The following is a 14,156-nucleotide window of genomic DNA, read 5'->3' on the forward strand; positions in this document are numbered from 1 at the left end:
TCCGTCGAATGAAACCCCCCCCCGGCGTGCCTATACGCTCCCTCGAATGACCCCCGTGCCTATCTGCCAAACGCCGACAATTGCCGTCGAGGCGGCGCAACGACGCTAGCCGCCTTCTCGCGCGCTATTCACCATCCACCGCCCCACCGCCCCCCCACCGACCATGTCTTCCTCCCCCGCCCGCGACGACAAGCCCGCCCCCGCAAAGAAGCCCGCGCCCAGGCCCAGGGCCGCCGCCGCCAAGCCCCCCGCAGACCACAAGTTTGACATCGGCGACATCGTCCTCGCCCGTCTCCGGGGATACCCTCCCTGGCGTGAGTACCGCCCGCTGCGCGCTGTGCCGAGTGCTGACCGTGTCGCGTAGCTGCCCGGGTGCGTTTGGGTGCCGCCGCGTCGAGACCTGCAGCTGACACAGCGATAGATTGCCAACCCCGAGACCCTGCCGCGCAACGTCCTCAAGACACGGCCTGGGAAGAACCCGAACCTGTACTGCTGCCAGTTCTTCCCCGCCGGCGACTTGTACGTCCCGCGCCTTTTCACGCGACGCTGACCGCTCACGCGCCCGCGCAGCTCCTGGCTCCAGAACAAGGACATCAAGGCCCTTTCCGCGTCCGACATCTCCTCCTTCCTCGCCCAGCCACACCGTAAATCGTCCGGCGGCCTCCGCGAAGCCTACCAGACCGCGCAGGACCCCACGGAATGGGATGCCCAGCAGGAAGAGATCCACAAGCAGCAGGAAGAGGCCGAGGCGAACGTGGACGAGCTCGAGGATGAGGACGAGGCCGAGGTTGTCGTAAAGGCTGGAAAGAGAAAGCGGGAAGAGCCCAAGAGGAAAAAGGCCGCCAAGAAGGAGGAAGAGCCAAAGCCGAAAAAGGCCAAGGCGGTGTCCAAGGCGGTGTCCAAGGCGGGAGATAAAAAGGCAGTTTCCAAGACCGAGGTCGATGAAGGTGTGTGCGTTTTTCCTTGGGATTGCATTGCTAAATGACGAGTTGCCAGACCCTCTGGCGAGCGACCCAGAGTGTGTAAAGGTGAAGGACTGGAGACACAAGCTGCAAAAGGCGTTTTTGGGAGAGTCTATGCCTGCCGAACCTGCAAGTTTGGGATTTGTGGAGGAAGAGGAGAAAGATCTGACGGTCAGCGTAGGAAATGTCCCACTGGAACGAAGTGTTTGAGTCTATCGAGTCTTACGACTCGATGACAATAGAAGCGCTTCAGTACTCCAAGATTGGCAAGGGTGCGTCGTCCCCCATCTGGCGTGGCGGGCCATTGACGGTGTTTATTAGTCATGAAGAAGATTATGGGCCTCACCACTATTCCCCTGAACGACAAGTATGATTTCACCAGGCGTGCTGGAAAGCTTATGCACCAGGTATGTGCTCTTTTCGTTTCGCGATGGATCATTGACAACCCTCCAAAAAAGTGGCAAGAATTCATCGATGCTGCTAACCGAGGACGTGTGACCAACGGTCAAAAAAAGTCTGCTCGCCCCCCCTCCGCCCCCTCCGCCGCCGCCACCGCCGCTGAAGAAGAGACGCCTGCCAAGGAGGACAAGCCTGCTGACGAGACGCCCGCCGAGGAGAAAAAGGAAGAGTCTGCCGAGCCGGTGGCGGAGAAGAAGGAAGAGTCTGCCGAGCCGGTGGCGGAGAAGAAGGAAGAGTCTGCCGAGCCCGTGACGGAAAAGAAGGAAGAGTCGGCCGAGCCCGTGACGGAGGGGAAAATGGAGCTCGACGAAAAGGAAAAAGAGGCTGCTGCTGAAGAGCCCGCCGCGGCTGAAAAGACGGAAGAGGTGGGGGCGGGGGAAGAGGCAGGGGCGGCAGAAGCTCCCGAACCTGAAGCCGCCGAGAAACCAGAGGCGAACGGCGAGGACAAGATGCAAGTCGACGCATAAAACGCATGGAAACCTTTTCATTTGGGGAGAATATTTCTTATCACCATCGGGACGAATATCATTTTTTTTAGCAAGACAAAAACAGTCAAAACCGCAAGTGGCAAGGAATAAAGAGGTTGAGATTCAAAAGTACTTTTTTTTTTTTTGTAATTCCTCGGCCTAGCGCACGATTAGGATTTGGGACCAGTAGTCGTATTCTGGGAATACCCTGTCGTTTTTGTTTTTATTCTATTCCCTCTTTTCTTCACACCTCGATCTGTTCGATCTTGCTGGTCTTTTTATTCTATTTTTTATTCTTTTTTTAATCTTTTACTCTTATTTGAGAAATTGAGAGAGCAAACCTTGCCACGACTGTTTACCGTTCTTGTCCTATAACAAAAAAAGATGGTCGTGAAGAATTAATAAAGAATGTCACAAATAGTACTTTGTCGTGCGCGAGCAACAATCAGTGACCGTGTTATTGGGCACTAGACGCTGTGTTCCTGCATTACCCCCTTCAGCTTGATTTCCCTCGGAAGGCGAGTGACTGTTTGCAAATAGAAACTAGGAATATTGCTAGGCAACGAAAGCTGAGGGTAAGACATGTGTTGCAACGGTCTTTATTGCGTGGCTTCTTGGGTGCTGGATCAGCGCTATATGATTTATTGTCGTTGTTCTTTTTTCCTTATTGCTTGCAGCTTCTTGCCATGCAGTCGACACGTAACGAGCGTCGATGACAGTTGAAAAAAGAAAAGAACTAACAATTACGAGATGAAAAAAAAGAATTAGATGGAGCCTACTAGACTGATAAATGCTAGAGTGGTGACGCTCTTTTTAATTTACGCGTGACGTATTCTGGCAGTGAATGGAAGGGATGGCGGCGAAAGTGGTCCTGCGCTATGCATGGGTGGGGTGGACAAATGAGCCACTGACGCTGCTGGGACGGGCATGCACAGCAGAGCAGCAGCATAATATAATACTTGACTAAAATAAAATAAAAAGAAACAAGGCCGCATCGCATGCTGCGTTTTCCCAAAGCGCACTCTGTCCAAGATCCACATATATCCCTGAAAAACCTTGACACAGAGCCAAATCGCTTCCAAACCATTTTCCCATCTCTTTGCTTTTCACAATTATAACATTCCTCTGTAAACTGTAGCATAGCCTCTGTACCACTTAGAGAATCCATAGACCTAGCTTTCTTTTATCGCCAGCGACACACGCACTATCGCCGGATACCGACTGAGAGAAAATCACGGGGAGCGATAACCTTCGGCCGGTCCACCGCTCGTTACGCTTTTCTTCGGCCAAGACGTGTCGTCGCCTGTCCACACAGATCGACAAGCATAATTTTAAAAAATCAACAAGGAAGATCATCGAATCCACCTACCATTTCGATACAAAAGGCAATACCGCTGCAACGTGTGCCAGCTGGGAACGAGGTGTAGGCGAGCGCATTTTGTCTTTTTGTGCACGAAACATTTTGGTGAATCGGCATATCACCTGAGATCGAGGTGTTCAAGCGGCGGTCATGTACGTACTCTTCTCAGTTCACTCGGCATCGAAATCCTATCCAGCCGCTTACTTCTTTATCATATCTCCAGCTATAACACCTGCATAAACCCGCTGCAGAGACCAGAGACACCCGCGACTGCTCTTTCCCGCCACCTCTGCCCCCCCCACAACACCCACCATGAGAATACCACTATTCATCTTGACATTCCTCTTCTCCCTCTTCTCTCTCGCCACCACACCTGTAGCAGCCGACAGCGGTGTTCTTTACACCGACGCAGTCACCTACTGTGCCGAAGCCAAGGCGGTCATCGTCGACGAGTTTGACATTACCTATCACCGCTCAAACGGGTCCGTCACATTCTCATTCTCATTAGCCTCGGTCGAGTCAAATTTAAATACCTCGGTCAATTTGTATATCAATGCCTATGGTATCCAGATCATCAACCAAACTCTGGAGCTTTGTGAACTTCTCCAGGGAGTGATCTGTCCATTGCCCCAAGTCAATTTCACCGGTATGTCTCATCTGCTTTATCTTTTTCCAGGATTAACATTCGCTAACGCAAAAGCAGGTTATGGTACCTATCCCATCCCCGAGGAATATCTTTCCAAGATCCCATCTATCGCCTATACCGTTCCCAACATTGAGGCGTATGCCCGTGTCCAACTCATTCGCGTGGAGAACAATGAAGTCGCCGCTTGTCTACAAGCGACATTGGCCAACGGCAAGACCGCACACCAAAAAGGCGTTATATGGGCATCCGCCATGTTCACACTCGTAGCCTTCCTCGTTGCTATCTGGCATACCGCCTCGGGTACTTCCACCTCACCAATACAGTACCGGTGGTTTGATATCCTGTTCATCTTCCAAGCTGCAGCCGCATCAGGCCTGTTGCATCTCAATTACCCGCTCGTGTATACCAATTTTGTCCAAAACTTTCACTGGGCATTGGGATTGTTTTACTCTTCAAATATGCAGAGTAGCATTAAGAAAATGAGAGAAAAGACGGGCGGATCGATGGATTCGACTGCGTACTCTGACGTGCAATACATCAACCGCAAATTATCCCCATACAACGTCTACATCTCTAACGATGGCATTCTATCTTCCCCCGAAAGTCTCGCAGCTTTCTTCAAGGAGAATGCTCTTAGCAAAAGAAGTCTGGAGCATTTCGCCAAGCGCGCCACTATCCCTTCTGTTTTGCCGCAGAACGTGACCACCGATATCAACACTGGTCTCCCAGTTTACACCAACACCCTGAAGATCCCCGAGGCCAACGCTTACGATACCATCTGGTTCGTCTTCCTCGCGCTGATCGGCATCTTTGTCGCTTTCCACGTTTTGCTCTTTGGCATCGTGTTTTTATTCGACCGTATGGGCAGGAAGAGGTCTCACCTCGGTTGGGCGGCAAGGTTGAGAAGGATGTGGTGGCCTTTTTGTATTGGTAACTCTTTGCGTTTGGTAAGTTTCAAGTTTTCGGAATGGTCGAATCGATGGCTGATCTCACTCTTAGTGCCTTATCGGTTTCTTCCCCATTTGGATCTTTGCCTTTTGGCAATTCCACATTGGCGACTCTGGGCTTTCCATTTTCTGGGCTGTATTCGGTATTCTCCTCACCCTCGTCCCTCTCGCCACAGCCTTCGTACTCTCCCTCCTCCGTGCTCGACGAATCTCATCCACGTCCCCCGAGATAAACTCGCTATACACTTCTTTCCGCTACTTTCACTCTATCGGCGTGCTTTACCGCCAATACCGCCAGAAATTCCACTACTTTTGGTTCGCCCCGTTCATACTCGCCATGATCGCCCGAGCAGGCTTTATCGCGTTCGGCCCTACCTCTGCGTGGGCTCAAGTAATTGGTAACCTCGTCGTCGAGTTCATCATCCTTGTCGCTCTCCTCGCCTGTAGGCCGCACAAGGACAAGAAGGGTGATTGGCTCGGCGCGTTTTTGAGTCTATGTAGATTAATTGCAATCGGGTTATTGATCGCTTTCATCCCCGATATGAACGTTACGCCCATCCCGCGTGCGGTTATCGCATTCGTAATCATCGTCTTCTACGGTGTACCCGTCGTCCTCCTCTTCATTGGTTTCCTCTGGAACATTGGCTACGGTTATCTCTGGTGCAAGCACTCGACCCGGATCGAAGATGGTCTCGAGGTCGAGCGATTCTCACCTACCTCATCCAATTCTTCCGTGCCTCCTCCAATGATGAAGAACATCGATGCAGCGACATTCGTGTCTTCCGATGGTGCTGCCGCTTCTCGAGGTTCACTTTCCATGGGCGGCGCCGGTGCGACTGGTGCGGGAGCTGGATTTGGAGGCGGAGCGGCGGCGGCAGGAGCAGGGTTAGGAAGACGATCATCATTGATGGAGCCTGTTGGGGATAACGTATATGAGGCAAGCGGGAGTAGCGCGGACGGCGCGCTTTCTTCTCCACCTGTCACAACTTATAACCCTTACGGGAAAGAAGAAATTGGATATCCATATGATCCACAGAACTCTCAGCTGGCGTATGAGCAAGCGGCGATGGGTAGAGGAGGAGTCAATGGCGCTGGATCGCCGATAGATGAGAAGCAGTGGTCAAGACGGTATTGAAGTGGGATATCAACACGTGCTTGTGTAGTCAGGAAAGGGGTAGTGTAGTGCTTGCTTCTTTTGGGATCTGTCGGGTCGTGTTCAAATCGTCAAATCTATCCCCAATTTTACTTCTCCATTTCAGAAAATATATAGAATAAAATAGATATCCATTTCCAACCTTTTTATCAGTTTCTCCTGCTCTGTTTTTCTGATCATTACGTATCTATACATCTTCATAGCCTATTCAAGTGGGAATTTAAGTTGTACCAAGCACAGTTCTTTTCTAGTAGCCTGAATTCCCTGCAAATGTATTTCAATAGCTATTTATTGCTCGAATTTCCACTGGCTGCTTTTTTTTTTGGATCAAGCGTAATGTATGATAAAAACAATGCATCATGGCGTTTGTTTGATTGCAAGTCGTTTGACATGAATTAATTCTGATGATGACAAGCAAATTAACGAAGAGCTCGAAATATGATGCAATGGAATACATGCAAACGATTTACAACATAAGAATTTTAATCAAAAATGCCTCTTTCCATGCTCTTCTAAATTCATCTAAATCTCTAATATCCGAAGCTCTTTGGCACCTCACTAGGGGGTGCATCACTTGGCGACACCGTCATCGGTGGTACTTCGCCATCTCCACCCAACCCCACTACCGCATGCAGCGCGTCGATCCTATTCTTTTCTCCATCTTTATGGTCATTAATTTCGAGGCTACTGAGACGCTCGAGGACAAGATTACCAGACTGGCTTTGGGCTCTGGAGCGGGTGCGCCAAAGACCGCTTGATCGTCTGTCACGGGGTGTTTTCTCGGCTGTTGTAAGTTCAGGAGAAGCTTGGGCATGTGAACGGGGGTATGCGTTGGGTGTAGGGACGATTTGGGTCATACCCGCACCAAATGGTGAAAACAAAAAGCTCGCAGGTCGTCGCCCAGACGTTGAGTGACTACTTGAACGCCTCGACGCACGTCCGTTTGGCCCTCCAAACCCATGCTGTGCCGTAAAGTAATCTTCTGCGGGGGTGATAAAAGTCGTAGTCGGAGAGTGCTCGCGTGTACGAGGAGCGGAGCCCGCTGTGGAGCTGGGTTTGGAGCTGTTTGCGGAGGAAGGCACAGAGGGCAAGTGAGCTGATTTGACGTGTGGGGATTTGCTGCCTTTGGGGGATTGGTGAATTATAGGAGCAAGTCGAGCAGCTGAGGGGAGAATAGACGAACTGGGGGCAATATGGTCAGGATAGGTGAATTTCTCGAGAGTGGATGCCAAAGCGGGCCCAGGACTATCGTGGAAAACGTTTTCATCGTCCAAGTACTCCCCTTCAGCCCACTCTTCGTCTTCATCGTCCTCTTCCGCGGCCATTCGAACCTCTTCTCTGAACCCCTGAATCTCCCTCGTGATCGCCTCTTTCAACTCCTCAATCGTGCTGAGCGATTCGACTTCCTCCCATTTGTCAAAGATCTTATCGCAAGAAGGTTCGTCTTCCGGATCATGGTATCTCTCGACATAAGCATGTGTTAAAGCCGACGGAACGTCAATTCGACGGGTGGGATCAAACTCCAATAACTTATCGGTCAAGTCGACGGCTGTTTAAGGCGGCGCAACGGGTCAATCAATTTTCTTACAACATCTTGTATAGGAACAAAAAATGCCTACCTAGAGGATCGGCATCGGGGAATATACTCCCCAGATCTTTCTTCTCATAAGTTGGCAAAGTCTTCAAGAAAGTAAGAGCCTATTGCAGGCATTAGCACGATAAGGATCTTTCCAGAGCTGCTTCTTACCTTTTCACTGGCCACCCGGGCCATAGTCTCCTCATCTGGTGTCCCAAGTGTTTCAAGAATGAGGGTCATTTGTTCGATATAGCTAAGGTTGAATAAGCCGAGGTCGAACCAACCATGGCATGTATTTAACTACTCACTCTTTCCCCTTGAACACGGGTTTTAACCCCAGCAACTCGGCTAGTATACACCCTATCGACCAGACGTCGACTATGAATGGCTTTAGCTTGTTTAGATCTCTTTCCTTTGTCTGTATATGCTCACTAGCTGTGGTGTATCTTCGGTTGGACAACATGATCTCTGGTGCTCTATACCATCTCGTCGCGACATCTTTTGGTCTGATCAGCTCGTGAATCCCTTTTTACCAGCCATACGGCAAGAACGCACATTCTGTCAATTTTCCTTCCTCTCCCTGAGGTTCCTCGCCCCTAACGGGATTGAACCCTCTGGCCAACCCAAAATCGCAGATTTTCAATTCGCAACCCGAGTTTACGAGCAAGTTGCCAGGTTTGAGATCACGATGGATGACGTTGGCGGAGTGGATGTATTTCATGCCTCGTAAGAGTTGATAGATAAAGAACTGGATATGCGCATTCCCGAGGGGCTGACCGGAGCGGATGATCTGATGAAGATCTGCTTCCATGGGCTACGAACTGGGTTAGCTTTCATTTTTTTTTCGGCATTTGGTAGCATTACAGACCTCCATGTATAGGTAACTACAAGGATATTTAGCAATTCATTTCAAAATTTTAAAATTTACGCACATTTCATTATACCCATCCCAGACGTTATCCATATCCACCAACCCTGTCAGATTATCATGTTCTCCAAAATGTCTCAGCAACGTAATCTCTCTCAACGCTCTTCTCGCCAAAATAACCTTGTCAAACACCCTGGTCACACACTTGACAGCGATAGGAATTTCCGTCTCGGCATCTTGTACTTGGATGACTAGACCGTAGGCACCTTGGCCTAATGGTCGAAGAAGCTTCCAGCGGTCAGGCAGGTGGAAAGGGTGATTAAGAATATTGAGCGTCTGGTAGCCCCTGCATAACTGTCAGTACGGTCCTCGTATGATGGCTTAAACTTTGTAATCACCTCTGTTTGAGAGTCTCTTCATTCAGCGGATGACCCTCTTCGTACACTTTTACGTTATTCCCAGCAGATCCATCCAATCCTCTCTTTGCAGCTGCAGCCATCTTGCTCGCTCCCGTCTGCGGTGGAGTCGGTTCTATAGGCGCGCCAAGGGCCGTTGTCGCAGGTGTTAGGGTTCCAGTCACTGAAGGTCCCCGAGAAATGGAAGAAGAAGAACCGTGTCTGGCGTTGGACGATGACGAGGAAGAATTGGGTAGACCCGTTATAGGAAGCATGGGTGTTGGCTCAATGGGTCTGGGAAGATCATTCGGCTCTGTTGGAGGAGACGATCGTGAGACAGCTTGTGCAGTATTTTCGCTCTTCAAAAGAGAAGACAAACTTCCTGACGCTGCAGCAGTACTTGGGTTGACAGGAACACTTGGAGCCCGTCTGATGACAGAAGGCGAACCATTAGGTTTTATGCCTGTCGAATTGATGGCTGGTGAGGACTGGGTGTGAGATGGCCTAGGAGGTTGGGAACGTGGGATCATTGGTTGAGCTGAAGGGCTCGTCATTTTCGTAGAGTGGGACAAGAAATTGATCGTCAACTGAAAAAAGACGTGAAGTGTCGTAAACTGATATCTGAAGACCTTGCCTGAGAAGTTTGATGAATACGTATGCCCTTTGCCACTCGACACAAGTTTATCGCGTTGGGATAGCTTGAAACACGTAAGAAAAGGAGTTGACGTGTATAGCTGGCTATGAGCGGAGATATGATGGAGGCTATAGGCAAGGACAATGAGGGTCCAAGGAGGTGTGGGGCAGGCCTGTTATTGCGTGTTGGGCAACGTTGATTGGTGAAATGTGAAGGTGTCGGACGTTCTGTCCTACTAAGTTGGCTGTGGGTGATATAAAGAAAGATGGAAGAGAGGATGAAAGAAGAAGAGGAGAATGGCTGTACGTGAATTTGTTGGAGAGGTGTCTCGTTTAAACTCAAAACACTTTCGGCCCAGTTCCATTCCCGTGCCTTGATATCGGCATCTTCTCTCTCACTGCGGCTGCTCGACCATAGAGCATTCATCTCGTACAACGAAGACGCTATACACTATCATATCCAAACACAGACAAAAGGGAATCGCGATATGTATGTACCGCACCAACAGCCACCGCTTCCCGCGCTTCCCGGATACCGCTCCTCGCGATAACATCTCATATCCAACATCTATCTACCTGACCTTCTTTACTCCCTTCTCATCCAAAACTCTAACAATCCCCCGATTAGAATTCGTGGTCCCAGTTAGGATCACCATTTGCTGTGCCTCCATTCGCCCTCCCACTACCCCTACTTCCTTCCCTGGGTCGTCCACTTCCACCCGCACCTCGTGCACCGCTTTCATCCTCATTGCCATACTCGGGGTTCCTCGCCCAATCATGTGTATGGTCTTGCTTCTTGTTCAGCTTCTTCTTGCTGGAACGACGCTTGCTGCCATAATCCTTACCCCACTCGGGTACGTCATCGTCGGTGGCAGCCACCGGAGGGTAAGTGTTTGATGCTCCCGATGATCGTCGGGCAGCGCGTTGCCATCTGTCTCCACCAGAGGAAGCGTTGCGCTTATATGATCGACCATCACCGACAGCACCTTCAAAGTTGGCCGGGTAGTGCCATTTGCGTTGGTTGGGAGCTTGGTCTGTTGGTAATCACATCCGTCAGCACAGCGGAGTGAGTGGGGCTTTGCATCACTTACCATCGTTGTAATACTCTTCATCATCAGCAGTCCACAAGCCCTCATTCCTCCTCCTTTCAACTTCTTCAGGGTTCACGATGCTAGGGTCATAGTTGGGTCCCTCTTCACCTTCTTCGAGCTCTTGTTCAGCCAGAGTAGAGTGGTTGTTACGTTCATCGAAGCGCTTGGACCATTGGTTCTTTCGAGCACGTCGTTCTCGGTCAGAGTTGTCGACAAGACCGTACTAATTAAAGCGTCAGACTTGTGTTTCGGATGGTAAACGATACAAACTCACCTTGATGGCCCATTTGGGCGTTCGGGCTCTGTTGGAATTGTTGCGGATGTTTTGAATGTAGAAGCTGCTCGCCAGAGCTTATCAGTCTACCAGCTGATAATGTTAGATGACGCCGACGCACTTGTGAAAATGACACGGAATATCTAGACAAGAGTTAAGTAATAGTTCAAAAGGCTAGATCATACTACTCACAGCCGCAAATACATAGGAATACGTTGACAAAGAAGTCGACTCCAATACCGAATCGAACAGCAACAGCTAGGACAAGATCAGTCAACGCGTCCAACGTCAGGATCATACTCCGCCTCTGACGGCGTGTCCAAGAAACGAGCGGCCATCTCGCCATTGACTCCTTCCTTTGTGCACGTACCGCCCGACCGGGAATACAACTCACCTAGAGGCGGTAATAACAGCCCTAATAACCACAAGAATACCTGGAAACCATGATGTTTCTTTGGCTTGAGCGATATCTTTTTCGGAAGTTTATGGTTGTACGCCATGATCCACAGCGGCTTCGCTCTTATATTCCTTCTACAATGCTTGAGAAGGGTTCCAAGGTATATGGGATATTACAATCAATAGGAGATGAGGTGTGAAATGATTTGAGATTCGAGGACTGTGATGTTCGTCGTTGTTGCCAGGCCGGAAGAGAGGGAGAGACGTAGTCGGACAGACAAAGATGGGTCTCTGCACAGGCCGAGCCGGTTCGGCAGGGGTTGCGGGTTAGAGACTAGGGTTTTTATAGGCTGCTGGAGGTGAAGAGGGAGTTGCGGAGATGGATGGGAGAAGATGCGGTTTATGGAAAGAATCATAGAGGCGATAGTCGGCGTGTCGTTGGGCACAGAGCTCACGGCACCCGGCGCGGAACCAAATTGTCCACCGCAAGGCACCAAAGCCCCAAAGTGCCTGAAATATTCAGATTAAAGCCGTTACATTTTATGAAGTTGGGCTGGTCTCTCGGGTGTTCGTGCGAGAATGGGCCAATAAACGACACGTGGCAGCAACCAGTTTTCTTATCTCTTATATATTTTGCTGTCCATTGTAGTCGCACATCCCGGAGTTGCCATCTTGGCAAACCTCCCGTTCCAGATCTTCTCTACTCTCTAGATGCTACGCTTGGACAATTACCCTACGTACACCACCCACAGAAAAGATCATATAAGAGAGGGTGCCATTGATGACACAATCGTTCTTTCTGTATCACCGCCTCGTGTTACAACTCGCTCACACACAAAACCTCTGCGTATTGCTAACCATAATGACCGACTATTATCCTTACGTCCTTCCTTACGAGTCAACATCCCAAGCTCAACCATTTATCCCTCGAGTAAGCGATGGAATATCCAGACAATCACATACTATGGAAGATGCACGGCCACGATACCATGCGTTGCCGACGAAGGTAGAGAAACTGTACATGTCTATAGGTAAGTGGTAGATAGCATATGAGACTGTGCCAGGGATTGACAAAGTATGATAGCGGCGGCTGAAGCTGTCATTGTGTTCGCCTTAGCCGCTGCAGTCTTTGGGCTCGTTGAAGTCAGTAGAAGCACAGCTGTCGGGCAGCGTACTTGATGTACTTGGCTGAACTAGCGATAGGTGAATGTCAAGGACGCCGGATTGAAGATAAAGACTGTTCCCGTTTATCTCGCCATATTTCTGCTGTCACAGTGAGTATTCGCCGTTTATTGCACTTTGGCAACTTGTTCGTTGACTTTTTATCCCGATTAGAGTCTTCTCGTTGCTATATGTTTTCGATGCCTTGCGAGCTCGAAACATCGTACAGGTCAGTCCACCCAGACGTCTGCCTCCCAAAACTTACTTACAAGCCAGTATAGCTCTTTCTGCACATCTGGTTGAACCTCATGCTTCTGCTTTACGCCATTCTGCAGATACCCCAGACAAAGATAGCACTTGAAGATGTCACTGGTAGTTGTGGTGATTTTGATGTGTGTTTCACGTCTCGTGACTCTTTCTTTTTCTTGCTTACAATGGCGGTGGGAAGCGCTGCACAGGCCCTGGCTCACTATTCAACGTCATCCAAGGCATCCTCATCGTACCTCCCATCATCTTTGGACTGGCCCTCATTTCCTTTGGGTTTTTGTCCAGGCAGCTTTACTTTCAGTTTGGCTGGGATGTTTTCCGATTGGTTGGGGCCTCTCCTGAACTGAAAAGTTGGCCTCACCATCCCTTTCTGTTACAAAGAGGTAGTGCTGAATGTATTGCAGGAATACATAGGGCATATCAAACTTTGCTGTCTCTGCTCAAGCTGCTCCTGTTTTTTGCCATGGCGTTCTGTCTCGCCGTGGGTCGTCTCGACTGTTTGTATGAGCCCATGCTGACCGGTAGACAAGTACCTCATCCTTGTAACAGCTTGGAGCACTAATAGAGGAGAATTGTAGGCCTCCCCTACATGTCTGCATCTGCAGCAACTGAACGAGACACGGCTTTCTTCGTAGTATCCTAACGGTGGTGGCATTACCGCTGGTCATCGTCTTCATCTTGCTCTGCGGCTGGGCACTTCGGACAGAAAACAAAACGTAAGTAGCCGTTCACAACTTTGAGTAGCTGGACTGAATGAACTTGATAGAGTGATGGTTTGTCTACTGGTCATCATGGTAGCAGGCTTGGCCTACTTCATGTACATCAAACCTATATTTCCTTTTATGATAGCTCATACTAACCCTGAGCCCTCTCCTACAGCTATAAGCTCGTCACCCTCTGGCTTCCTCGCACATCTTCACTCTACATCAATACCAAAATCACGATGGCCATCCTCTCGATATTTTCCATCATCATATTGCTCGTTACATTTATTTTTGGGTGCATGTGTATGTCAAATTTCGGTAAAGGCTTGGTCGAGGCGCATCAGAATCCGGAGAACAGGACAAGTCTTTGGTCTTTACCAGCAAACAAGGGATGGAGTAGAAAATATAATGGTAATGAAGGGGAAAGTGGCCAGATGGTGCCGCAGATGGTCATTGAATAAGGGCACTCGGGTGGCTCAGTCATTCGGTATTCAGCATTTTGGTTCGACAATGTCATTGTAGCATACTAATTATCTGTGGAATTGGTGAAGTGATAAGGTTTGGGCGCGATTACATACATGACCACGGGCAGCCATTGTTCAAGATATCATAAATGTCAATGCTGGCTATGGTATCGTATCTTGTGCCAATTACGAGTAATACTACTGACGTAAAAAATCACCCAACTAGGTCGTATAAAGTCGTAGAGTCGTTCATGGCAAGAAAGGCGTTGGCTCAGCATAATCTATATAATCGTTTAATAACTCGAAGAAAGACAGTTTGGGAGGGACAACTCA

The 14,156-nt window shown here is 49.4% G+C and overlaps 5 protein-coding genes across 5 annotated transcripts; 3 read left to right on the forward strand and 2 right to left on the reverse strand.

The window, feature by feature from the left end:
• Positions 1-163: 163 nt before the first annotated feature.
• On the forward strand, positions 164-1,888 carry CNBH2510 (hypothetical protein; the record flags this gene model as incomplete). The annotated part of the gene is made up of 8 exons (XM_768706.1): positions 164-314; positions 365-372; positions 422-519; positions 571-947; positions 997-1,091; positions 1,144-1,234; positions 1,284-1,369; positions 1,421-1,888. 8 exons carry the CDS (start codon positions 164-166, stop codon positions 1,886-1,888), a joined length of 1,374 nt encoding a protein of 457 aa, XP_773799.1.
• A 1,672-nt stretch (positions 1,889-3,560) lies between these two features.
• Positions 3,561-5,976, forward strand: CNBH2520 (hypothetical protein; the record flags this gene model as incomplete). Its single annotated transcript, XM_768707.1, has 3 exons — positions 3,561-3,894; positions 3,952-4,841; positions 4,894-5,976. 3 exons carry the CDS (start codon positions 3,561-3,563, stop codon positions 5,974-5,976), a joined length of 2,307 nt encoding a protein of 768 aa, XP_773800.1.
• A 548-nt stretch (positions 5,977-6,524) lies between these two features.
• Positions 6,525-9,387, reverse strand: CNBH2530 (hypothetical protein; the record flags this gene model as incomplete). Its single annotated transcript, XM_768708.1, has 9 exons — positions 6,525-7,543; positions 7,614-7,692; positions 7,742-7,823; positions 7,879-7,948; positions 8,003-8,068; positions 8,126-8,384; positions 8,439-8,454; positions 8,503-8,784; positions 8,837-9,387. The coding sequence occupies 9 exons, from the start codon at positions 9,385-9,387 to the stop codon at positions 6,525-6,527; spliced, it is 2,424 nt and encodes an 807-aa protein (XP_773801.1).
• A 703-nt stretch (positions 9,388-10,090) lies between these two features.
• On the reverse strand, positions 10,091-11,331 carry CNBH2540 (hypothetical protein; the record flags this gene model as incomplete). Its single annotated transcript, XM_768709.1, has 6 exons — positions 10,091-10,500; positions 10,558-10,780; positions 10,832-10,895; positions 10,953-10,974; positions 11,024-11,089; positions 11,226-11,331. The coding sequence occupies 6 exons, from the start codon at positions 11,329-11,331 to the stop codon at positions 10,091-10,093; spliced, it is 891 nt and encodes a 296-aa protein (XP_773802.1).
• A 758-nt stretch (positions 11,332-12,089) lies between these two features.
• On the forward strand, positions 12,090-13,820 carry CNBH2550 (hypothetical protein; the record flags this gene model as incomplete). The annotated part of the gene is made up of 11 exons (XM_768710.1): positions 12,090-12,258; positions 12,312-12,370; positions 12,431-12,501; positions 12,563-12,617; positions 12,670-12,780; positions 12,837-13,005; positions 13,060-13,136; positions 13,186-13,229; positions 13,291-13,371; positions 13,422-13,472; positions 13,535-13,820. The coding sequence occupies 11 exons, from the start codon at positions 12,090-12,092 to the stop codon at positions 13,818-13,820; spliced, it is 1,173 nt and encodes a 390-aa protein (XP_773803.1).
• Between the last annotated feature and the right edge of the window lie 336 nt (positions 13,821-14,156).

The sequence above is a fragment of the Cryptococcus neoformans genome, chromosome 8 (genome assembly GCF_000149385.1).
Source record: "Cryptococcus neoformans var. neoformans B-3501A chromosome 8, whole genome shotgun sequence".
NCBI lineage: Eukaryota > Fungi > Basidiomycota > Tremellomycetes > Tremellales > Cryptococcaceae > Cryptococcus > Cryptococcus deneoformans.